The following is a 27601-nucleotide window of genomic DNA, read 5'->3' as shown; positions in this document are numbered from 1 at the left end:
AGAATGATGTACCTGTTTTCATTTATCAATTTGGCAGAAATCTTAAAAAGATTAATAAAACATTAAAAACGTCCAGTGCAAATGAGTATATAGAAAAACAGGCATTCTCAAACATTAAGAATGAGAATCATCACAAAATTTTTGGAAAGTAATACGGCAGTGTGTATTAAAACATACAGAGCTTTTGACCCCCAAATTCCAATGTTGGTATTTTATCACCCAATTTAGCAATAAACAGGAATAAATAGGAAAAAAAGAGAAACCACATGAATGCTATCAATAAACAATGAGATGAAAAACTAAATTCTGGTACTCCCAAACTAGAGAAAATCATGCAGCTGTTAAACAGAAATAAATTAGAAGTATTTATCCAAAGGAATTAATTTAAAATGCCAATTTCAAAACAATACATTTAGAAGGTGCCCATATGCCTGAAGCAAGGTGTGGAAGGGCACTCACTAAACTGTTAACATCAGTTACCTCCAGGGAGTGGGAAAGGAAGACAGCACAGGGAATGACTTACTAATTCAACTTTGGATTCCTTCATTTTTTATAAGATTACTAATCAGCTTTGTCATTTAAAGTAATAAAAAAAATATACTTGGGGAGAGGAAAAAGTAGGACTACTTAATTTTTTTAACTTACCCAACAAAATATAATACAGTAGACATTCAAAAAATATTTGTGGAATGAGGTAGAGAGAAATAGGAGGGAGATGGAATATGTTTAAATTTAAGTGTGTTTGTAAGGGATAAGAAGATGACCATTAATGGGATGACAAAGCACTGTAGATCCTATAAATAATGTGAGGAAAGGAATAAGAAATACTTGATAAAGCTGGCAAGTAAGAAAGTGGAAAAAAGTGAAAAAAAAAGTAAAATAAGTAAGTAGACATAGATGTAAAGGATAAATACAATATAGTTATTATTCCAATAAATGTAAAAGTGTTGAATTCTCCTATCAGAAGAAACAGACTTTTCATGTTAGATTTAAAAATTCAGCTAGGTGGTGTTCTCTGTAAATACCTAAATAAACATAAAACAACAAAAGTGATATTACTCACAATCTCTACAAATATAAAAGATTCCCCAATACACCTAATAAGAAATGTGTAAGTTCTTAAGATAAAAGCTACAAAATTTTTCTGAAGGACTAAAAATACCTAAATAGAGAACTTTGACTTTCTTGGATGAGAAGATGCAGTACTGTAAAGACATAAATTCTTCCTAAATTAACACTCAAATTCAATGCAATTCAAATCAGTAGTCCAACAGGATTTTTTAATGAAACCTTATTCTAAGGCACACAGAGAGAAATAAAACATTAGATTAACAAAGAAAACTTAGAACAAAAGTCATCAAGAGGACCTTATTCTACTCTATATGAAAATAACTGTTTGCATCCAGTATGGAGTTTAGTGCAGAAAATTTTTGTTTCAGATTTGCACTATCAAAGCTACACTTTGCAAACTTGGAAACCTCCTAAATGTTCATCAAACTGGTTTAATACATAAAGGTAAATACAAAGAATAGAACACTATATAGTAAAAATTATGACAAATGTGAACATTCACTGGCATTGAAAAAATTTTCCTAAGATATTATAAAGTAAAAAAAATATTTTATTTCTACCTTAAAAATACCTAGAAATATGTATTAACTGGGTTAAGATCCATGGGGCTGGAATTATGAATGCATTTTATTTTCTTTTTAGTTTCAAGTTTTTCATCAATAAAGTGTATTAATTATAAATTCAAATTCAAAAATCACATAACATTAAAAGAAGAAAGATACTGAACAATTTTGTGTATGTCAAGTACAATATTAAGGTGCAAATTGGTGGTAGAATATCTGAAACCAGAGTATGTAGCCAGAGGTTAGAAAGGAAAACAGAGTGAGGTGACAGCCTGAGGAGCTCTGTTTTGCTTGCTAGAGCACCGATGTGAGAAAAGAGGGGGAGAGTACATAGGTGACTACTGAGAAAGTGGTTATTTACTAGGACATCTTTAGAAAGTTAAAAATGCACCCCTAGGATTTTTAATAGTTCATTAAAAACCTACCATCTGTGAATTTACTGAAACTTTTAAATGACTACACTTCAGGCGAACAAGTGTTTCAATTTTTAAAATGTAAGCCAAGTAAGCATTTTTTAGATGCAGTCAAATAAATAATATTTTATTGGATTGAAAACTTCTGTACTTTGAAGTAAAGTGGCATTTCCTTAGTCTAAAACTGTGTACCTTAAGGCTTGAAGGTTTCTATTCTTCCTTTGGTGGTTGTATTCTAGAATTTTAATAACAATTTCAGATTCTCCTAATTTATAATTAAATATACATGTATATGTATACATATATCTCTATGCCATTGTAAATCTCCATTGTACAGCTGTGGAGTTTTATATTTCTAGATAAAGGATTTTTCATTTCTTTTAGACTATATTCATGTATGCATCCTTTAGTTATTATAGTTTGCATTCTTGAGACCTATAGGTTTATTACATCTTTGCTATAATATAGCAACCAGAAATTAAAGAACTCACCAAAATAAGTCATTTAGGGAAAATCAACTCTCCTTTCTCCACCCTCCAATCTATGAAAAAGATGCTCACTGTTGTGTTTCTAAAGGTTGGGATGCCTCCCGCCTCACATACAGACACGCAAAAGGGAAGTGTCTTTCTTTTTCAGAGTCTTAAGTTGGATTCAGCTAGTGGATTCCTGAAAGTGGGAGTGGGTAGGGAGTGGAGATGAAATGTTTAAGGGACAGGGGTTTGGGGGAGAGAGACAGAGACCTGGCTCTCACTTGTATACCCAGCCCAGCTGGGATCTTGCTGCAGAATGCCTTTGAAGCATGTCTCTCACCCTGGAGAGCAGTGGAAAGATCTCAGTGTCAGTACAGTGTTATCCCTAGAAAGGCATCCCTGAGTCCACACAAGGCAATGTGTCTAACCCATGTCAGAGGACCAGGGCTGGCCCAGCCCCACACAGCAGAGGAGGAGCAATAATGATGGCAACCTTATGGACTTACGCCCCACACCTCCCCTGTTTTCTGGCACTACAAAAGCCTGGGGCTCCTGTGTGATCCCAAAGGGAAGGGAGGCAGCTCTAATGATGACTGAGGGTGGGTTTCCTATCAGGTGGATAAAAAGATGCTCTAAGCAGATAATTTGTATATTTAGAGAAATGAAGGAACAGACGATCCTTTGCACCCTAGTGTTGTAAATTTTAACTCAAGATGACCATACGATATTCTGGATACAAATACACCATTGTTTGGCACAAGGGCAAAGTAATGTTTCTCACTGTGTTTCCAATATCCTTATTACTGATATCCAAAATCCTTACTAGGATTTTTCTGGATGCCTTTTTGTGGGCACACATTTGATTGATAATAATGAATCATCTACAGAGATATCTCCCCCACTACCATTTGCTTATTCATAACCAAGAGCTCAGACCACATCATCTTATAAAAATGCTTTCACATCAGTTTCCCCAACACAGAACTTTTACACTTGTCAGACGTAAAGCTCATCTGTTATTTTTGTGCCCACACACAGCTTCACAAGAACACCTGGCCAATGGGCATGGCATCTTCTAACTTACTTGAGTTAGCATTTAGAAAAATGTCAGGAACATGGGGACGCTTAAGAAATATTCCCATAATGATGCTTCCTCAGAGGTATGCGTGATCCTATGAACAGTGTGCATGGAAGTCACGCAGGTGGGGGTAGATGTTATGACAAGGTGTTTATTCTCTTACTCTGGTACAGGTTTGGGGGTGTGGGGTGAAGAGGTGAAGGAGGGAGTGAGGTTGTACCTCCCTCTAAAAGAGGTGGCTTTCATAAAAATGTCGCTGTTGACTTGTGAAAAAGCTCCAATAATGACTTACTCCTCTTAAAAAAGTGATCAGTTCGTTAATTAAAAGTTAATTAATGTAGAGTTTTCAAGGCGGTTGTCATGTTCTTTCACAACAAGGAATATGTCTGTAATGTATCCTACTTGTAAAACCCTGAAAATAAAATAGCCACCTTTGTTTAATCCCCAACACCAAGCATACAACCCTTTAAATAGACATCCCAGACCTTTTCCTTAATGGTAAAAAGTCACAAACACTAAAAAGTTACTGGGAACATTAACTTTAATACTTCTAAATCCTCTACTCAGATTACCTCATGTAATCTTCACTGTAATGCTATGTGGTTAGATAATGTTATTTACCCTCATTTTAGTAACATGGAAATCAAAGCTCAGAGAGGTTAAGCAACTTGCCCCAAATCACCCAGACAGTAAGTGGCAGAGCTGGGTTACGAATCCTGGCTTTGTCAGTCTACGTTCTTCACTCCCTCCACAGAGTAGCCAACGCTAAATAAGTAGTATAAAACCCAAGTGCTAGAGAAGATTCTGAATGCTTTCCCTGAAGCACAGAGCCCTCAGGAAGCTCTGAAGAACTCAGAGGCCCAGAGCTGAATCCTGAAGGACAGAGAACACAAAGGATGTGTCAAATTGTTCTAGGCAATGGGAGCTTTGTGAGTAAACGCACAGATGAAGAATGTGTGGTTCATTCAAGGAACCCAGAGGAGACCAGGATTCCTCTAGAAAGGAGGCCAGCTAGATGACTCTCCTTGCCTCTCTCAACTCTCTTTTTGGCAACTCTCCTGATCTGTGGCCACGTGCTCAGCATGGACCACACTTTTGTCTGCTTTCTGAAGTAATGTTAGGGGGCTTGAGGGCTTTGGTCCAAAATTAGCAGTGTTTTACGGGGTGAGGGTAGGGCAGGACTAGCACATTTTCTCCCCGGAGGGTTACTGACATGCTTCTGCTCAGATGAATATGGTTCTCACCTCTATGGATTCATCTGGTCAGAGCAGGAATGCACGTGAGTCTACACGGGGATAGGAGGAGTGGCTCTCACACGGAGAGTCCAGCTCCAGACCCAGTCTGTCTCCTTCTCTCTCTGTGTCTCTCTGCCTCTGTCTCTGTCTCTCTTTCTTTCTCTTTTCCTTCCTTCCTTTCCCCTCCCTTTCCTTCATTCCTTCCTTCTTTCCTTTCGTTTCATAAAAAAAAAAAAAAAATTAGCCTTCTGGTTTTAAGGATGTGAGATAGCATACCAAACTATAAAGGAAGATTATTCATTAGGAGACCTTTAAAAATATGCATTCCTGGGCTCCCCTGGTGGCGCAGTGGTTGAGAGTCCGCCTGCCGATGCAGGGGACACGGGTTCGTGCCCCGGTCCGGGAAGATCCCACATGCCGCGGAGCGGCTGGGCCCGTGAGCCATGGCCGCTGAGCCTGCGCGTCCGGAGCCTGTGCTCCGCAACGGAAGAGGCCGCAACAGTGAGAGGCCCGTGTACCGCAAAAAAAAAAATGCATTCCTTTAATATAAGCCTGTGGGAGAAAACCTGAGGAGCCCCATGTCAGAGGCAGTCTGATGTAGAGGAAAGAAATTTTCCATACATTGTTTACCCCACATCCTTTCCACTGCCTCTGCCACTTTCCTAGCAGGAGTATGAAAGAACTATGGCAGGAAAGTCAGGTTTGTGGATTTCAGGCCCAGATGTTCCGTTACAGTTGATGAAGAGCTCTATTGAAGTGTGTAGGAAACATGAAATCAAGACAATAATGATATTTGAAAGGCGCCTGCTTTTTTCTTGACCACACTTTCTCCTGTCCAGCCCCTAATAAATTGTATGAACTTGTACAGGGCAGATGCTGTCTTAAATTCCTCATCGGGGTGGAAGAAGCAATGAGCCTCAAGCTTCCTCCTAGTCCTAAAATTCTATGATCCATCCAAGGTTCACGCTTTCATCCTAGTACCGTGACTCAGGGACCAAGCCAGGACCAGTAGACTCTAAGATTAGCTGAATTCTAGGAGCTTGTAATCAAGTTGGGAAACAAGACAGATGCTCAGTCATTTGGCAGATGTTGACTGAACAATAATAGTGGTGTGTGGGTCTGCATGCACCTTGGTACTTGATGCTGGGTGGGGATGCGGTGGTCTATAGGAGCTCTTTCCGCCTGGATTTTATGGTTTAGTGGGAAAGAAACTTACCGGAATATAAGAATCATAATAAAATCTGATGAGTATAATGATAAGGCAGAATGTCCCAAACAGGCTTAACTGGGAGGAAAAAATTCCCATAAGGTGCTTGTTAAAGGTATGGATTCCTGGGCCTGACCCAAACCCTAACAATCAAAACCTTCTCAAAGGTGCCCCTTAAGTGTTTTCAACTCTCAATCTTCGTTAGGCAAGTTTGGAAAACATGGTGATCAAAAATGAGCGGGACACTGTGGGAACTCACAAATAGATGAAACAATCAGTATTAGGGTAGTCTGACACCGTGTATAACGGTGGTTACGTGTATAACGTAGGGTAGTCTGACACCGTGTATAACGGTGGTTACATGTATGGGCTCTGGAGTCACACTACGAAGGCTCATATCTCAGCATCACCACCAAGAATGGAAATAACAGTAAATAGGATTGTTGTGAGGATTAAGTGAGCTAGTTTTTATAATATTAATATATAGAGAGTAGCACTGTTATAGAACCAGATGGCAAATCATGAATCATAAGAGGTTCACTATATAGTTCATAAAGCTTCCCTGTTCTCCTAACTGGGAGAATGTAGTAAGTGTAATAAGTAATTGCCAAAAAAAACCTAGTTCTGTTTCTTTTGTAAAAAGGAAAATAGGGAAAGGGAGAATGGGTAAGGGAAAATCCAGACCACACTGTAATCAAAAGGGAAGTCTTTCATGTAAGAGATGGTACTATATTGATTCTAAGGGGTAGACATGATTTAAAAAGAGAGACAGAGAGAATGAAAAGACGAGCACAAAGAAAGCCAAAGACACAGGGCTGCTTATAGTTTGTATGAATGTGAGACCTGTAGCACAGCCCTAGTTCTGTCACTAATTAGCTATGAACTTTTGGGTAAGTTAATTATCATGGACCTAAATTTATTTCCTTGTGTGAATGGAGTTTTGTGAATTATATTACAGATAGTTTTACAGCCTATATTTCGGTCATCTTCATAGTTCTCTCTAGTTAAAAAAATTTGGAGGGGAACTGCAATATATACTGTGTCCACTAGATGGCAATAGATAGCTTTGTAAATGGAGGTCTTTCACAGAAACTGAAGGTGTCTAATAAGCAAGCAAGACTGTATTTAAGGTTCTTGAGAAACAGAGAGATGACACTAATTCCTCATACTGAGGTCCTTATTGAGATTTATAAGATAAATAGAAATCATATGTTTTTAATCCCTTTGTTTTAGACCCACAGGTATTCAAGGGTCATGTTAGGACATTCTGATTTAAACCTTTACTGCTAAAATGGGTTATTTCATAACAACGAAGCAAACAAAGAATTGCTTGCATGAGGTCCAATTCTGCCCTGAGCCAGTAAAACCCCCCAAAGATCCTTACTCTTAGTCAAAAGTACCAAGTCAATCATTCTTAAACTTTTTCATCATAAAGAGCCTACATATCCCACCACTAAAAAAGAAAAGGAAAAAAGATCTATTTCCTCTTCAGCACGATACACTTTTTCAAATGGTGTCACCATTATCAGTTTTTATAGTAAGAGTAAACTATCCTTATCTTTAAAGTTACGACAGTTCAAAAAATTGTATCAAAGAAGATGAAAATCATCTTCAAGCAATAACAATGTTATTAAACTATTTTGGGTAGATAGAAAAGAAATAGCAATGCATTCTTTTATCTTTTTTAAATTAAAAATATTTTTAAATCTTCCCATGTTAGTAAATATATTAATGATCACTAGCATTTAATATTTCACAGCTAAATATTTACAAATTGTATTCAATATACTTTAACCAAAATGTCTGGCCTCTGCGACAACACTTTCCTTCACAAATTGACAGAAACGGCCCCATTTAAAGATGAGTAATGATTAGACAGGGACCTATGCAGAGAAAATGAGGAAGACAACAGAACGTACAGAACCTAACAAATGAGCTGATGAAAAATACATAGCAGAAAAATTTTTCCAGGAAGCAGATTAGTTCAACAAACACTTAGCCAATGACTTGAAAACAGTGAAGGAATATATGACCTCTTTGAAACAATATCTCAAGGAAGGAAGCAAAAGGAACACATTTGAAAACTACATGAGTGACATAGAGGAAGGCTAGAAATAGAAAATAAAAATAATGCAAAGACCAAAACTGACAGTGAGTTGAGACAAACAGCAGATATGGAAGGGAGATACTTTGAAGTTTTTAAGATACTCTGAGATCATAATAAATGGAACAGATATAGATAGATGGTCATGTAAGTATTAGAAGGAAACTGCTGAAAATAAGGGAAAAGCTGAATCTTCAAATACAAAATGCACAACACGATTCATGAAAAACTGACACAAAACTATTAACAATAAGATATATCTTTATGAAATTACTCAACTCAAAGATAACCAAATACAAAAGAGGTACTTCTAAAATAAAATATCTCTGAAAGGCTAAAAGTAAAAAGGATGCACCGGACAAATGAAAATAAAACAATGAGCATCTCATTTATCAGTCAAGAATGATACGAAAGCAAAATAAAATGAAAATGACACTAAAGAAAGAACTTAAGTTAAAGGGTAAATTTTAATGAAGAAATATTATGAATCAAATAATGTGGTATAAAAAAATCATAAAGCAAAATTTGTTTCCCAAAACCCCAGGAAAGACAGAAATACAATAATAGTAGAAGAATTTAAGTTATCTCTCTCAAACCAACACAGTTCAGCTACTCAAAAAATAAGGATAAAGATGATCTAAATAAAATTATTAATTAGCAGGCCCTTAAACATCTTAGGACTCAGTCTATGCCATGGTATTATATTTTATATGTCATTCAATACAAATATTGAGAAATACCTTCAAAATGCAACATTGAAGGGTCTCCACATACAAAACTATGTAGCTTTTAAAAATTGGAACATGTAATTTACAGTACCACTGAATATACTAACCAATAACTGTTTTAGTTAAGTTACAGTATGTTATTTAACACTCTCAAAATCAATCCAATTATTACAGAATCCGAGGCAATAAATTATCCTACTTTAAAGTGACTTTGGCAACACACTAGAGGTAGACTCATGAAAGAGATCTTTGAAATTCGTTTTTTACTTTGCCTATAGCTATCTAATAAACATTCCAATCCTTTGTATATGTCTCAGACTGTACAACAAAAGAAGCTATATATTGCTACTGCATGGTAGAACTGATAGTCAAACTGCTTTCAAGATGTAATATGCAGCTACATTCTTCCTCAGAGAACAATCTCTATTACAGTTCTAAATCTAGGATCTATAAATGATATTCATTACCAGTTTTCTTTCTAACAGTGGCATAAGGCTATTTCTCAATCAAATCCAATATCACCTTCAGTCATGCCACCAAGTCAAAAGCTACAGGCATGTCACATCCCCAAAGCCTTGCCACCATCACCAGACTCTGCTTTGTTATAACTCATGGACTTCAAAGCAAGATGAGGTATCCTCCAGAAATCAATGACTTTGATGTGTCAGGGTCAGTCAGACATGATTAAAGGGAGGAGAATAATCAGTTAAACCTGGCATAGGTAGATACAAAGCAGAGCTATAGAAAAGCTTTTCTTAAGAATCCAGGTAACAGGGAAATCTATAGAGACAAAATAGATTACTGTTTGCTTAGAGTTGGAGGCAGAGATGGGGGATGGAGGGACGGAGGTGAGAGCTTTAGGATATGGGGTGTCTTTCTGAGGTGATGAAAATATTCCAAAATTGAGTGTGGGAATGGTTGCAGTATGTCGTTGGATATACTAAATACCATGGAAATATACACTTCAAATGGATGAGTTGTATGGTATGTGAATTAGTCTCAAAGCTGTTTTTTTAAAAAGGAGGTGGGAGAAGCCAGGTGAAAGGTGAGTCAACAAATCACAATCAGGGAAGAACAGGAGACTCACACTCAAGAACGATCCAAGGTGAGGTTTACCAGGCTTGTCACATAATCAATGCTTATATCATAAAAACCTTCTTTTTTCCAGAATGGCCACAAAGAGACTGTTCTTCTTTTGGGCCAAACTACTACAACTCCATCAAAAATACTTACTTCTTAAAGGCAAGGAAAAAAAGAGAAATATTCCATTTTTAACTGGGTTTTTAAAACTCTGGATTTCAATTTGACCTAGACTAATATAACGAACCAGACCATAGTGTCAGTTTTTAAAACATGCAAATCAGTAGAATCCCTAATATACCCTTTGCTAAGTCAGTTAAACTGAATTCACGCTCTCTCAAAGGGAGCCCATTCCCTAAGGTAAACAGAGCAGGCTGAGACTCACAGTTGACGATGTCACCTTGAAGCTGCAGAATCTGGGGAGCTGGCATCGTGAGGACAGCAATATCAAACAGCTCAGGGGAGCCTGTTTCCCTGAGGACTTCCCACTTGTCATTTCTCAGGTTGATCTGGGTCACACATTGTCTGAAGTAGACATCAGCACCTGTTCCAAAAGCAAAATCATATTCACATAATCAGGATTTTCCATACAAATGAGAGGGAAGAGAAGAGTCACAAACTGGATCCACTCAGATGAATAAAATGGAAAAGTTCTTCTTGTACAGCCCCTGGGTTTCACTTTCTTTACTTTCTATCTCGTTTAATGGGAATCCCTCCCTTCTGGCACCCTTGGACCTCCCTAACAATGCCTGCTCTGGGGAAAAAATAATAATACTACTACAATTAATAACAATAGAAACCATAGATATCTTTCATTAATCATCTACTGTATGTCAAGACTATGCCAAACACTTGATATACATTATACCAATTCATTTCCCAGATAAGGAAACAGACTTAGAAATGTCACGCCATGATTTAAATCCACATCCACCTGACTCTAAAGTTCATTATCTTTGTAGAGCAAGTATACATCATAGTAAAGCTGTAAAGAATCCTCCCTAGTGATACCAAGAAAGAGCAATATTCCCTATTAAAAGTATCAATATTCCCTATTAAACCTGACAAAAAAAACTGAAGAGAAATCCAAGTCTCATCGATGGATCAACTACCTTTATGACAAAGAATCAAAATGAAGAGAAATACAATCTGGACTATCCTCTCATAGCATTTCCCTTATTTGCATTTATCACAAAGATATTTTAATAATTATTTGAGTAGTTATATGATTAATATTTTCTTCCCTTTTAATTTGTAAGCTCCATAAGCCACAAATTATGCCTGCCTTTTCTATATATAGCATATAAAGTATTGTACTTGGCATGTACTAGGTATTTAATCAATATTTGTGTAAGAGAATGAGTTATGAACCATAAACTGAAAGATAGGAAAATATAATTGGATCATTAAGTCTCCTTGGTATACTAGTACTTACCTCACATTCCAGTTGTGAGAAAAATTTGATGTTAAAGCAAATCTACTTTTATTTCGCCTCGTGAATAGAAAAGAAGTAAATAAAAATGGAATAAGGGGGAAAAAGCACAATGAAAGATCCTGTCCATCACTGCATGGGACACCTCGTGCTCCTAGCCACTAAACATCCAGCTTAAATCCAACCTCTGCCATGAAGCTTCCTGTCCGCGGCTACTCCAGCTCAATGTGATCCTTCTCATCTCGACAATCACTGCCTTTACCACTCCTTCTGACATTGATCCAAAGTATCTCTATGCTTTAGGTGTGTCTTATCTATCCCAAAATACTCTCTCGGGCTCCTCCATGTCAAGTCTCCAGATCTCATATACCTTTACATCTTTCACATTCCCTTGAATAACTCTACAACATAGTAATTACAACTTTTTTAAATCAAATGCAAATATGGTAGAAGGAACTGAGGCCCAGGGGTCAATCTCTTTGAGGCAATTAGCATCATTCTGCTCAAAGATTAGAGCAAGGGCTTCTAAAGAGTGCTTCAACTTGACTGAGGGTTTCTCTAAGGCCCCTCCTCTGGGAAGGCACAAATAACTGGAGCTTTCAACTCACACCCACCATCCCCTTTACTCCAACCAGAATGGCTCCACTTCCCTCTGTTCTATTGATTTAGGATGTCTCACCCCTCACTTACCTCACTCTAGTCCTGGCCCTGACTGGGACCTCAACTAAGTCAACTGACTTTATATGTTTCATTCAGTTGTGTTTTCACATAATATTCCCTTTGAAAACAGCATTACATTGGGTTTGTTTTTGGTGGTGAGTAGGTGTGTGTGTTTAACAGAATTGAAGTCCACTAACTAGAAATTCTCCATATCCAGTCAAACGTCTTGGACATATATCCCAGGGGTCCCAATGTGTTCTGCAAGATGTATATCAGTCAGCACCAGCAGCAACTTGGAACTTGTTAGAAATGCAAATTCTCAGGTCCCAACCCAGACCTACCGAATCAGAATCTGGGGATCAGGCCCAGTAGCCTGCATTTAACAAGCCCCCAGGTTTGTTACCATGTACTTTAAAGTGTGAGACCACTGGGGTAGATAGATAGACCCAAATCTAACACCACCACTGGCAAAGTCACTCAAAAAATAGCATTTTCCAAGAGTTAGGGGCAATGGTATAGCTGCTCTGACTAACCAGGAAGTTTTCCTGTCCAGTTGCTAGGAGTCAGTTTCAGGGAAAGTGGCATTTCCTTGTGAAAGTAACTAATAACTTTTGAAAGGACCACATGACCAAATCTATAGGCTCTGGAAAATCATTTTTAAACACTTAGAGAACTAGATAATATCTCTCAATCTGAGCTTGGTAAATTTGACCATGTCCCTCTCTTGCATAAAATCCTTCAGTGGTTTCCCACTGCATTTAGGATAAAGTATAAAATCTTAACATTGCTTACAAAGCCCCTTATGATCCGGCTCCTGCTTCACTCTTAAACTTCACCTCTTACTGTTTTCTCCCTCATTCACTACGCTCCAGTCATGATGACCTTTTCATTCCATAAATGCACCATCTTCCTCCTACTTTAGAACAGTTGCAACTTGATATGCCCACTGCATGCAATTCTCACCACTCAGCTGTTGGCCTAGTTCACTCTTGCTCACCTTTCAGGTACCCATGGAAACATTAGCTCCTCAGAGATGCTTTCCCTGACACATTTCCCATACCTCACTCCTCTCAAACTCACATTAGTTTAGGTCCTATTATTATAGCTCTCTCACAAGGCTCTCACTCTTTCTTCTTAGCATTTATTATGTACCCTTTTTATGTGTGTGAAATTAGTTTTTGTCTTTCCCCCCACTACACTATATTAACAAAGGCAAGGTCCATGTGTTTTATTTACCGCTATTTCCCCAGCACATATTTCATAAAGATAAAAAAGTCTGCAGATAACTACAAAGACATCAGAACACAAAGAAGTTTTAGCCATTTTACAAAGGCAAATATGTTTCTGTTATTTATTTATTCAATGTATATCCCCTGCCTTCTTCCATTTTAGAGAGAGAATCTAAATTCATTTTCCTCCAATAATTTCCTACAAAAGGTTTCAGTTCAGAACTGCTGAGATGGACCTGAAGAGATGTAAGCAATGTCTAACTAAATGCACTGCTTAAACTGCAGAGTGCTTAACTAAGGCTCCTGGGCTACCTTCTACCTTCTCTCTGACAGACACTGTTATGGATGAGTGCCATGATCACCCGCCTAGGAGAAATTTTGAGACAGAACTGCCCAGCCTTAATTGTCTTACATCAATTTTAGAAAGAAAGTAAACACAAAAGTAAAAAGGGAGAAAATGATAAAAATTATATATTATTAGAAAGAAATCACATTAGCTGATAGTATCTGCAAATTAAACCATCTTTTCTAATAAATCGATCCTGTCAACTTTGACAAGTTACATTGCCCATGTTGACTTTTGATTGTTAGTCCATGTCCCTGTTGAAGTAGACGGTAAAATAAAAACAAATAAATGCAGCAACAGTTCTTCCTATGGTAGGCCAAACTAAATAAAAGATGCTCACCCTGTCCTGGAAACTAAATTCATCCTCCTATGAATGATTTAATAACATGGGCCTTATTCAAAAGCAAAAGGACTTGGTTCATCACTGTCTAAAAGTCATAGGCAGGAACCAGCAGGTGATTGATCTTCCTGTTTGCATAAAGAAGTAAAATGGCATTACTCCTTAGTAGCCCCTTCCCCCTGGGGCAGGGACTAACCAATGAAAGAAGGGGACTAGGGGAAGGGCACTATGAGTTTGTTCTCTTGAGCCAGGTGTCCATTGACATGTAGAACCAGGGTAGGATGGGAGCAGTCTCTCATACTGTAGGGGAAAACCTGGAAAGGAAAAGATGTTAAATCATAGGTATGAGACCCTTTCATTGTCCTCCATGAGATCATTAAAAGGAAATGACAACAGGGTCAGCTTAAAGAGAGTGCTGGTCTCTTACTTACTAGTTAAGCCACCATAAGCAAAGTACTTAACCTCCTGGAGTCTCATTTTTCTCATTAGCACATGGGGAGAATGATAACCACCTTGAATGGCTATATGAGAATTAGAAATGATGTACGTTAAGAGCCTAACATAGTATCAGATAAATAGCACTTAACAAATGATAGAGTAGCTTTTGTTCTTTTGAATCTCTCCCACCCCGAACAATGACAACCAAAAAAGTAAAACAACAGGAAAAGCACATTTTACTTACTCAAGAAGATTGTATTAATTGGGAAGACAGGCAGTAGGTAAAACTGATGTCAATAAACAGTTTTCTCTGTAATAAGCTTAATGTGAACACATGAGACAATAAATGAGAACAGACCATAAGGTGAAGAGGCATGTGCCTATTTCCTCCTGCCCTTTACTACTTATTCTGGGAAACTGGTCTACTTAAATATTGGCTTTAGAGAGTTGAACCTATTCTAAAGCATACCTGATTAGACATACCCAATACAGATAATTTCCCTGGAAGTCTAGTCCCAAACTAAATAAAACTGGTTGGACCATCAGACTGTGGGGTTATGAACTCAACTGATCCCAAAATGTAGAGTATTTTTTGGAATGACTTGGCAATTTGGGTTCTTATGCGCTGAGCACATGCAAAGGTCAGCTTCATTCAAGTAGACTATTTTTTAAACTAACATTTATCAAGAGATTTCTATGTACATGGCCTATTATTTGCTTAAATTGACAATGAGTGCATTATATCCTTTATTCCTCACAAAACTTAGTACTAGGTACTGTTATTGCTCTCATTTTTCCAATGAAAGAACCAAGGTATAGACTTTAAAACTTTCCTAATATTACATAGCTAGGAAATGGTGGTAGAATGTGAATTTAAATCCAGGTCATTCTGATTACAGGGACTCTCTCGACTTATATTGTGGAAACAACTAAAATAAGATAGAAACCATTTATAGCACAGAAAGCTTTAAAGAAGTTTAAAGAATGCTTAAATGGATATAATTATAAAATTTTAAATGGTATAGATAGGGTCTACAAAGCCTATAATAATGGATCTGGGTAGAGGGTGGAAAGACCTCTTGAAGCAGTATAAAGATAATATTTAAATAAACTAAGAAAAAGTTTATATACACTCAAAATATGTAGACCTTGAACTCAATTATATAAAAACTCATTTTAAAAAAAAGCAGAAAGTATATCACAAAATGGACTTATTGTTGATTTATATATCATTGTGACACTTTTCCCTGCTATTTTTCTGTATTTTCCAAATTTTCTACCAGTAGTATGTAATTCTTTTTTAAAAGTTACTTTTGAAATAAATATTTTACATAGTGATAAGAAAATCTAAAGTACTCACACTCTGAACAGACTGTACAAATTGAAAGAATAAATAGGTTTTTACTAAGAATTGGCTAAATTAGAATGAATATATGTATATTTATATATCTTAGAAATCTAAATCTATATCACTATACCTACCTACTATGTACAAGGTACTATTAGATTCTGTTTGAGCTACAAATAATTAAATATGACCTCTTCTGCCAAGAGTTTCCAAAGCAAAATTGGAAAATAAAGCATATATTCCCCCAAACACGTAACACAAAAGGGTGTAGGTACAATGTATTCAAGGAGTGTCCCTCAGCTATATGAGGCAGGGACTTTGGTTCATGTATCATTAGTGCCTAAAACAGTATATAGTAAGCACTCAGTAAATGTTTATTGAATGAATGGATGTATGCATGCATGGATGGCTAGATATATAATACAATTAGTAAGTACTTGGAAATTTTAGTAAGTATGCACATCTAATTTGGGTTAAGTAAAAATCATGATGGAAATGAGATTTTTTTTTAAAGTTGTATGGTGGCAATATATGAAGCTGATGGTGACATTCTACAAAATGTCCAAATGGTGTCACCATCTGTGATGGTTAATTTTATGTGTCAACTTGACTGAGTCATGGGGGTTCCCATATATTTGGCAAACATTATTCTGGGTATGTCTGTGAGTGTGTTTTTAGAAGAGATTAATATTTAAATTGGTAGACTGAATAAATCAGGTTGCCCTCCCTAACATAGATGGGTATCATCCAATCAATCAAAGGCCTGAATAAAACAGAAAGGCTGACCCTCCCAGGAGTAAGACAGGCAGTAGGTAAAACTGATGTCAATAAACGCAGTTTTCTCTGTAATAAGCTTAATGTGAACACATGAGACAATAAATGAGAACAGACCTATGTTCTGTTCTGTTCAGTTCGAAGACGATAGCCTTCGAACTGGGACATTGTTTTATTCTCCTGCCTTCAGACTTGAACTGAAACATCAGCTCTTCCTGGGTCTCAGGCTCACCAGCCTTTGGACTGGAACGGTACCTTTAGCTCTCTGGGGTCTCAGGCTTTTGGACTGAAACTAAACCATCAACTCTCCTGGGTCTCCAGCAGATCTTCAGACTTGCCAGCTTCCAAAATCACATAAGCTAATTCTATACAATAAATCTTTATCATATATATATCGTATATATATATCCTTTTGATTCTGTTTTTCTGGAAAATCCTGATGAATACACCTTCATAGACTAAATCCTAGATGGAGAAATGGCTTCACCCAGAATGGTATTTACTATGTCCTCATGTTGTATATTCAATCTCACTGGCCCCTCCCATGCCCAGTATCAAGGATTCTCAGGGTTCCCAATTAGTAATATTTGATGAAGGAGACCAAAAAAAACAGTAATTATTCTAGAAATAGCTTATGAAACAAAACAAATACTCAGCCTTATACCTTTCCTCAGTGCTCTTCAGTTGGGCAATTATTTATGATTCATCAAGAAGCTTATTTCTGTTTTAAAAAATAAATCATTTATCATCCAAGATTATTTATCATCTTTTTCAAAAAAGTCCATTTTAAAACACTTATAAAATAAACATTATAAAATAAACATAAAGAACAAATGAAAATCCTCATAGAAAATGGGCAAAGGTTATGAATAAGACATTCACAAGAAAAAAAAGCACAGATGTGGTTAGCAAAACAAAGATGCATAAACTCACTCATAATTAAGTAAATGCAAATCAAAACACAAGGAGATACCATTTTAACCCATCACATGGGCAAAATTTTTAAATTTCCATAATATCAGGATGTGTGGAAAGAGACGTTCTCCTTCACTATTGATGAGATATTCTTTAAGAGGAAGAGATGGCACAACCTAGTTAAATAAAAAATGCACATACCATTGACACACCTACTGTACTGCTAGGAACTGATCCTACAGATATGCTTTCAAAAGTATGTCAGGGTTAAACATTGCAGTAATATTTGTATTAGCATAAACCAAAACAACCCCTCATCCCCCCCAAACAATCCACATGCTTACCAGAAAGTTAAGAGTTAACTAAATAACAATACACACATACCATGTAATACTGAACAGGCATTGAAAAGAATGAAGCACACTGAATTTGCTGATATGAAAATAGACCCAAGATATGATTCACTCTATGATTATGCATCAGTCAGGAATCTCCAGAGAAATAGAACCAATAGGATATATATAGACATAGATAGAGATAGAGATTGATTTATTATAAACATAGATGAGAAAAGTATAGAATGGCTTATGTAAAATAATCTCGTTTCTGTTTTAAAAAAGAATATATACAAATATATGAATAGGTAAATAGAGACAGCCACGTAGAACAATAGATAGATGCATAAACATTTTTCTGGAAGCATATATTGGAAACAATGATTACTTTAGGCGAAGACAACTAGCTATTGAGTGGTGAGTAGGAGAACATTTATTTTATAACTTTCTTTATAGCATTAATATTTACTTATGTGTATAACTTTTATTTTAAAATGCTAACTTTAAAAGAAGGCAGAAAAAATTCTCTTCTCACCTGAATCTTTCAAGTAATGGTTAATAATTGAAGAAACTCCGTCAGGTGCCACAAAGTTACAATCTCCTTCTTTTATCACCATTCCTTCAATAGGAGAGGTCAGAGGCTTCAAAACACCAGGAGCTAACAGTTCATCATAAAAACTGAAATAAATCAATATGTATAACATAACTATAAGCTATACTTAGCTCTAAATACTATATTCTCTTCCAAGAATTCTTAGAGATTACAATCCTAAATAATAACTAGAAATCTTCTATGAACAACTCAACATATGTTTTATGTTAATAAAAACTATAATTCAGGTGAAGAATGGAAATGTTTTGAGAATCCATAGTCTTTTGCTAATCTTAGTCAAAGGTCTGTTTTCTCATATATTTCAAAATTAAAGACAGTGAAAATAAAAAGCAAGATATTCAATACACCAGGTTTAAATCTGGTTAAGATTGACTTCCATCACAGCTATCTGTCCTCTTCCTCAGCACCAACATATGAACTCTTTATTTATTGAGCCCTTACTATGTTCCACGCAACATCTCATCTGATGGTCACAACAATTGGATGAGGTATGTATTACAATCTCCCCGCTTTACTCAGGTTAACCTTTTACTGCTAATATGATCAATGATGATAATATAATTTCACTATATTACAAGGGTCAAAGTTTAACCCTGCTAAAAATGGATGATTTGTATCTTTTTACATCCTACAACCAGTAAGACTGATTCCACCCCTTTCAACTGACTCACCTCTGGTGTTTTTTGGCGTAATGAGGAGTGCAGGTGATGTACTGGGCACCCAAGTCCACTGTGCTCTGTGGATTATGAGGACTGCTGGCTGTGGTCATTCTTCCCCCTGGAATTAGTCCCCAGGAAAATGTCTTAGTGCATTAGAATGAACCTTTTGCAGTTGACGCTATTCACCCCAGGTTACCACAAATAGATTACTTAGAACTGTTTTAGGAAACATTTTAAATTTTTTAAAAAAATTTTTTACTTTCATAATAATTAATATATTTTTAAATATTCTGCTTTCTCCAGATTACAGACATCTAGAAAACGTTTTTTTATACTGAAGATTTTTGTCATCTAACATTGTCAGGAAGTAATTAAGAGACAATTTGGTCACTGAGTGTGAGATATTTTTTTAAAAGAACACATGAATAATGCGCCACCCTTCAGCACTGTGACTGAGGCATCTATTTACCTATCTGAGTAAAAGGAATGAACGAACGGACAAAAGAAAACAAAATAATGAATGAAACGTCATAATGAACGAATCAACGAATGCTTTCCCTCTTGCAGTCAGATTTCAGGAGATGGACAGGATGCTGTCAACTAAATCTTCGTAAAGTCTTGGTCAATGAGCACTTGAGGATTCTCACAATCTAGAGATAAGCCTCCAAGGCACAGAGCGGCCAAGAAAAAAATCCATTTCTTAGCGACAGCGGCAGGCCCAGGATTTGCAAACTCCAGTCAGGATCCCTCCCAGGCCGCTCAGGCCGCCCTCTGAAGCGCTCTCGGCACTCCCGCCCCACCCCCCAGCCCAGCCGGGGTCGCGGCTTCCACCCGCGCGCCCTCTCAGGCCTTACGGGCGCCGGAAGTCTCCGATCACGTGACCAGACGCCCGCCGAGCTGCTGGATTTTCTTCACAGACTTACCCCGGGAGGGCCCACGCCACCTCAGAAGCCATGGTCCCCGCCGGCTTCTTTTCCCCCCCGTTTCGGCCGGGAGACGACCCACCTGAGTCCCCGGCCTTGTCCCACACAGCGAGGTGCAAAGGACGGGTCGCCGCCTTCCTCAGCAGCGCTGCGCACAGGCTTCCCGTCAGCCCGGCGCCCACGATCAGCACCCGCACCATGTCCCGCTGTCTCCGCGGCGGGGTGGCCAGCCTGCAGTAGGTGGAACGCCAAAGCTCAGCGGGTTAGAGATGTCGGCTCCGCGCTCCGGGCCCCACCCGGTCCTTGAGCAGTTCCTCGGCTGGCCTGCAGGGGGCGGAGAGGAGGCGACCGGGGCTGAGGGGATGATAAGCGCTGAAGACCAGCAAACCTTGGCTTTCCCCTTGGTTTGAGGGCCAGCAGCTGGCTTCCAAGACAGGCTGGCCCCATCCGATAAGCTGTGAATTCCAGCCTGCCCCTCGCCCCCTGTAAACCTGTAAATCATGTAGGTTAGAGTGTGAGACCCCGCCTCGCCACAGGGCTGGTGTTGACTACTGCTGAGACACTAGGGTAGCTATGCCTTGCTGGAACCTTCGCTAGCTTAGTATTCTAAGTCCGAACGGAACTTACCAGCGATGCCAGAGCCAGCTGTTTTCAATAGACCTTAATGGCCACTATTCACATAATAGGAAAAGAGTTTGGGAGAGATTTTCTTAAACTAGCCCTCGGGCTTTGTGTAAGGGATATAACGTTTTTGAACCTCAATTTCGCCATCTGTGAAAGGGGGCCAAAAAATTCTACATTCCAAATTGTTGAAAATTAAAGATACTTGGTTCACCAGAAAGTTTTACATCACTCATCTCTTCAGTAGATATTAAGTTTTATGTCAAAACACATTCCAAATGCTATAAAGGGACATGAAGATGAGCAAGACAAGGATTCATGCCATTACCACTAGTCTTTGTTTTTTCTAACGTTGCCCTGGAGGTTCTCAAGGAAACGATAAAAAGCAAGGATAAGACTGAACTATTAAAAAATAAAAAAACTAAGTTACCCTGAATTGCAGATAAACTATTACCTGGAAACCAGAGAAACTTGAATAGCTATCGGAATTATAAGAAAGTTGACAGTGGTAGCCAATTACAACGGAAACATTAAAAATTATAAGTTTTACTTTATGTACACATCATGAAGCAATTACCAGGCATCAAGTTGGTGATAGATTAATATTGCATATATCTAATAAAAAATAATAGAACTAGAAGATACAGATGAACATATGTAACCTAACAAGACATTCCTAAGCATAAAAATAAAACAACATAAAAATGGAACTGAAGAGAAAAACATCGAATACATAATCATTTACAAATTATGTTCAAAATATACAAGACAAAATACAAATAGTAAACAAATTTTTGGAGCATATGAAAGATGAAAGTTTCACACCTTATAGAAAATCTTTAGATAATTTTTTATTAAAGTATAATTGATTAACAATATTAGTTTCAGATGTACAACATAGTGATTCAATATTTTTATAGATTATATCCCATTTAAAGTTATTTCAAAATAATGGCTATATTTCCCTGTGCTGTATATTCTTGTTGCTTTTATATTTTGTACACAGTAATTTGTATCCCTTAATCCACTACCCTTATCTTGCCACTCCCCCTTTCCTCTCCCCACTGGTAACCACTAGTTTTTCCCTATATTTGTGATACTGTTTCTATTTTATTATACTCATTAGTTTGTTTTATTTTTTAGATTCCACATGTAACTGATAACAGAGAGTATTTGTCTTTCTGTGTCTGACTTATTTCACTAAGCCTAATATGCTCTAGGTTTCATGGAAGACAATTTTCCCACAGATGGGGTGGTGGGTGAGGGAGGGAATGGTTCAGGTGGTAATGTAAGCAATGGGGAGCAATACGGAGTGGCAGATGTAGCTTCACTCACTCGCCACTCACCTCCTGCTGTGTAGCCCAGTTCCTAACAGGCCCTGGACCAGTACCAGTCCACAGCCTGGGGGTTGGGGGCCCCTGCTCTAGGTTCATCCAGATTGCTTCAAATGGCAGAGTTTCATTTCTGGTTTTTTTTGTTATTTTTTGTTTTTTTTTTTTTGCGGTACGCGGGCATCTCACTGTTGTGGCCTCTCCCGTTGCGGAGCACAGGCTCCGGACGCGCAGGCTCAGCGGCCATGGCTCACGGGCCCAGCCGCTCCGCGGCATGTGGGATCCTCCCAGACCGGGGCACGAACCCGTGTCCCCTGCATTGGCAGGCAGACTCTCAACCACTGCGCCACCAGGGAAGCCCTACCACACTTTCTTGATTACAGTAACTTTATAGTAACTTGATTAAATCTTGAAGTCAGGGAAAAGTCCTCCAACTTATTCTTCTTTCTTAAAATTTTTGAATAGTCTAGGTTCTTCGTCCTTCATATAAATTTTAGTATTAGCTTGTCAACTTCTACCAAAAAGTCTGCTGAAATGTTTACTGTGACAATATTCAACATATGGAAAAAGTTGAGGAAAATTGACTTCGTAAAATACTGAGGTAATGTCAGGATCAAGGTGGTGAAAGATATGCCTCCTTTTTGTCCTCCTTTTTAACAGCTAACAAATGGCACCCACCCACAAACAAAACACTCCTTTGGGAGTTGTGAAATCCAGCACAAGGGACCCAGTGACCCAGGAGAAGTCCCACCCACTGTTCATCTGGTAATAGACAGACATACCTCCATATGGACTGCAGAACTAGCAGAAACCAGCAAACCTTCCACAGTCTCTCTAAGCCCAGGTTGGGAAAACCTGGGAATGCTGTCTTGGGCAGATACCCACAGATGAGAAAGACTTTGTAAAAGTCCAGCCATCTGGAAGGGAGAGTCCAAGACACCACTGGAGAAAAACAAAAACCAAAAAAAACCTCAGCACCTAGAGTCTGTCATACAGAGTGAAGTAAGTCAGAAAGAGAAAAACAAATACCGTATGCTAACACATATATATGGAATCTAAAACAAACAAAAAAGTTCTGAAGAACCTAGGGGCAGGACAGGAATAAAGACATGGATGTAGAGAATGGACTTGAGGACACAGGGAGGGGGAAAGGTAAGCTGGGATGAAGTGAGAGAGTGCCATGGACTTATATACACTACAAAATGTAAAACAGATAGCTAGTGGGAAGCAGCCACATAGCACAGGGAGATCAGCTCAGTGTTTTGTGACCGCCTGGAGGGGTGGGATACGGAGGGTGGGAGGGACACACAAGAGGGAGGAGATATGGGGATATATGTATATGCATAGCTGATTCACTTTGTTGTGAAACAGAAACTAACACACTATTGTAAAGCAATTATACTCCATAAAGATGTTAAAAAAAAAGTGCGAGTACTAATAAAATATTTTATTCATCTCGTGGATGCTTTCCATGCCATGGTGATTTTGATATTTTTGACAAGAAGAGAGCTCTTTGAAACATAAACATACATCTTACTAGCAATGAAACAATCTTGAAATATTTGGGCAGGAATGAACTGAGTTGTATGATATGCTTTTTTGGTTGGGGATAGGAGGAGTGATACGGTGTCTGGAGAAAGGACTGTAAAGATGCTTGTCATACTTTCTGGCCAAGAAGCCAAATGAGAACTTTTTCAGTTAGTCCTCTTGGCTGGACTGGACTGGACCAGGACTTCTCCTGTCCCACCTTCTATATGAACCAGGACCTGTTTTGAAGAAACTGAATATATTAGTATTCTCTCGTATGGAAAAGAGGAAAAAATTTTAAGAATCATTTTTTATTATGGATAATGCTTGCCTTAGGACCAGTAGCTGCAGAGAGAAGTTTGCCAGTTGGTAATTAATATAAAGTGTCAAAAGCCAAAAAGATATGTTTTATTGACCGCCAGGGTTGCATTCATTTTCAGTCATAAATTGATCTAAAAGAATCTGAGTCATTAACATATGATGCTGTAGGATTGAGTCATTCCTCATGTGTTCAAAGCCCAAGATTAATCTGACTTACCAAAATACTTTTGTCTCTTTCATTTATCTGTCGCAGAGAGCTGTCCAGTAAGGTAGATGTCTAACAGCCACATGTAGCTATTTAAATCGAAATCGAAATTAATTAAATTAAATTAAATGTTCAGTTTCTCAGTCTCACTAGCTGCATTTCAAGTACTCAATAGCCATATGTGGCTACTGGGTACCATATTGGAAAGCACAGATAACATTTCCTTGTTGCAGAAAGTTCTATTGAAGAGCTATGGAAAAGGAAGAGAGCAAAACATGAGAACTGTAAACAGTAGAGTTATCAAGGTTTAGAACATTCCACAAAAAAAATCCCACAAAAGAAGCAGAAAAAGAATAGATGGTTTATAATATCAGTTGGAAAGGACTGGAAAATACTGCCAGAAAAATTCAAGTTGTTTGTCATTGCCACTGACTCAGGTGTTGAAAGCCTTTCCAAAATGATAGTCTTAATTTTTATAGATCCTCACAGGAAATATGCAAGTACCCTCAAAGAAGCTGCATTGTGTGATGCAACTTAATACTGATTGTGAAAGTATCTATCCTACATTATATATTCAATATATAGTAATTGGTAGAATTGTGAAGATATTCTGAAGGCACTAACCATAATATAGGGCTTCTGAGAATTAAGGGGACTTGTTTTTAGTGTTCTTCTCAAACTAGAATTCTGTCTAGATCTAGAAGTTCCCTTCCAATGCAGCTTCGTATAGAATTTGCCAACAACTGAAGCAAGAATGTTTGAAGTTAAAACTTGTTTGTGTAACATTTTTATTGATTTATAAAATAGGAATAGAGCGATATTTATTATAGATATACTACAGATGGAAACTGTCTACATAAAATTTAATTGTTCTTTTTCTGGTTCCTTTAAGTGTAAGTTTATGTTATTTATTTGAGATATTTTTGTTGGTTTTATGAAGGGCCTGCATCACTATTAAATTCCCTCTTAGAACTTCTTGTTGCAGCCCATAAATTGTGAAGTGTTGAGTTTCCATTTTCATTTGTCTTGGGGTATTTTCTTATTCCCTCTTTGATTTCTTTATTGTCCCATTGTGGGTTTTTTTGGTAGCATATTTAGTCTCCATGTGTTTCTTCTTTTCCCATTTTTCTTTTTGTAATGGATTTCTAGTTTTATACCATTGTGGTAGGAAAAAATGCTGGATATAATTTCAATCCCCTTAAATTTGTTGAGGCTACAGAGAAATCAGCTGATAACCTTACAGGAGTTCCCTTGTATATGACTCTTTGCTTTTCTCTTGGTGCCTTTAGAATTCTCTCTTTAACTTTTGCCATTTTAATTATGATATGTCTTGGTGTGTGTCTGTTAAGACTCTGTGCTTCCTGGACCTAGATATCTGTTTCCTTCTTTAAGATTGGAAAGTTTTCAACCATAATGTCTTCAAATATACTTTCCATACTCTTTTCTTTCTCTTCTTCTGGAACCCCTATAAGTGTGAAAGTTGGCATATTTAATGTTATCCCAGAGATATCATATGTTGCTTTCATTTTTTTTTTCATTTGTCTTTCTGTCTGCCATTCTGATTGGGTGATTTCCATTATTCTATCTTCCAGATCACTTATGTGTTCTGTTTCATTTAGTCTGCTATTCATTGCTTCTAGAGTGGTTTTTATTTCAGATATTGAATCATCTATTTTTGATTGGGTCTTTTTAATACTGTCTAGTTTCTTGTTAAAATGATCTGTGTTTAGATCAATTCTCTTCCCTAATTCAGTTAGCATTTTTGTTACCACAAGATAATTCTTTATCTTGTAAATTGTTTATTGGTGTTTCATTATTTTTTCAGGGGTTTTCTTTGCCCTTTCAATTGTGAATATTTCCTCTGCCTTTTCATTTACCTTACTTTCTCTGTCTCTATGAATTTTGTGGAAACAGTTACCCATTGTGGTCTTGAGGGAGTGTTCTTATGTGGGAGTACCTATTATGCAGACTGCATGTGCCCAATGCCTTTGGTGGGAGAGCTAGATTTGATGTGGACACCAGTCATATCTTTCCTCAGGAAGTGCTGGCAGTTATCACCCTGGTACCATGTGTGGCTGGTGACAGAGAAGCTAAAGGCTGTGTAGAGAATGAAGCAGGACTTCCTCTCTGCTCAGTGGCTGTCACTGCCCTATCGGGGACAGGGTCTACTCTCAAGTTGCTGAGGGTTGGGCTTGAGCTGGTTTTGTCCCCTTTAAGTGTGTGTTTTTTCTTCTCCCTGTACTGGGACCTTTGCCCCAAAGGAGAAGAGTGCTGAAGCAAGTGGAGTGTGTGTGCTTACAGAAGTCTGATGATCTGCCTGTGTAGGTGTCTGTGGTTCTGCTCAGATGCAGCCCACGAGCACATCGTTTCCCTAGTCAGAACTGCCCCAGATCTAGTGCTGCGCTGTGGAGTGGAGTGAGCGTGCCCATGTTGCTTGGGCTGGGGCTTACAGCAAGGCAGTCATGGAAAATCTGGCACCCTGCTGCCATCAGAAGTCTGGGCTGCTTCTGGGGCACTGCTTGAGTAAGCGCCAACAATGTAAAATAGTCAAAAGGGAAAAGCATCCAGTTATAAGCTAAATAAATACTAGGAATGTAATGCCAAACATTATCAATATAACTAATACTGCTCTGTGTTATACAGGAAAGTATTAAGAAGTTAAATCCTAAGAGTTCTCATCACAAGGCACATTTGTTTTTCTATTTCTTTTGCTTTGAATCTGTAGGAGTTGATAGGTGTTCACTAAATTTATTGTGGTAACCACTTCATGATGCATGTAAGTCAAATCATTATGCTGTGCACCTTAAACTTACACAGTGCTGTATGTGAATTATATCTCAAAAGATCTGGAAGGAAAAATATTAATTGGAAACTTCTTCTTCCACTTTCTTTTCAAAGAAAATTTCAAAATTTCTTCATTTCCTTATCCTTGCTCTCCTCCCTTCCTTCTCTTCTCTGAGTAAATAAAGCTTTAAAACTTTGTGGAATTCCCTGGTGCTCCAGTGGTTAGGTCTCCACTCTTCCACTGCAAGGGACACAGGTTTGATCCCTGGTTGGGGAACTAAGATCTGTGATGCAGCCAAAAAAAAAAAAAAAAACTTAAAAACTTTTGTATAATGAAATAAATGAATTAAAGTGACTTTTACACATCATAAAATTAATTTCCCCAGCACTGCTGTAGGCAAAAACTTTCAAATGTATATAACTTTATTCATTTCAAATCATTCCCTACATATTTTAAAGTATGTATCTTAAATATATCAAGTTAAAATATCATATCAGTATAATTCACTTAAATACACCAACTCACAATCATATCTTTATTATGAAATGTTAGGACAATGAAAAGCTTATTCCTATAGAAATTGTGCTATAAAACTAGTAAAATTCAATCATAAAATGCTAAATCAAGCCCAAATGTGGTGTTGTCTTTTTGTGAAGTTAATGTAATGGATCAGACGAGCATGTGTAGCTATCAGGCCAAACATCAAGGGTCTAGCTTTAAAAACCAAAAACATCAAGATCCAAGCTAATGGTTTAAATCACTTGGTGCTGGTTGGCCATTCTACCTTATGTAGCCATGAGAACGATTCGGGGTCCATGGCTAGCTAGGATTTCAAGGCCATGTATAAAAA

The 27601-nt window shown here is 37.7% G+C and overlaps 1 protein-coding gene across 1 annotated transcript in view; it reads right to left on the bottom strand.

Moving 5' to 3' along the window:
• The window catches only part of RNLS (renalase, FAD dependent amine oxidase), a 273286-nt gene extending 253044 nt beyond the window's left edge, over nt 1-20242 (bottom strand). The window contains exons 1-4 of the mRNA XM_060034531.1: nt 20044-20242; nt 19051-19156; nt 18302-18444; nt 10335-10493 (exon numbers count right to left, since the gene is read on the bottom strand). Coding sequence (XP_059890514.1) covers nt 10335-10493; nt 18302-18444; nt 19051-19156; nt 20044-20161 — 526 coding nt within the window. The 5' untranslated portion in view covers nt 20162-20242. The remainder of the gene's footprint in view (nt 1-10334; nt 10494-18301; nt 18445-19050; nt 19157-20043) is intronic.
• Between the last annotated feature and the right edge of the window lie 7359 nt (nt 20243-27601).

This window comes from Delphinus delphis, chromosome 16 (genome assembly GCF_949987515.2).
Source record: "Delphinus delphis chromosome 16, mDelDel1.2, whole genome shotgun sequence".
NCBI classification, from domain to species: domain Eukaryota; kingdom Metazoa; phylum Chordata; class Mammalia; order Artiodactyla; family Delphinidae; genus Delphinus; species Delphinus delphis.
Note: the sequence above shows the minus strand (reverse complement) of the source record. Positions and strands in the feature narration are given on the sequence as shown.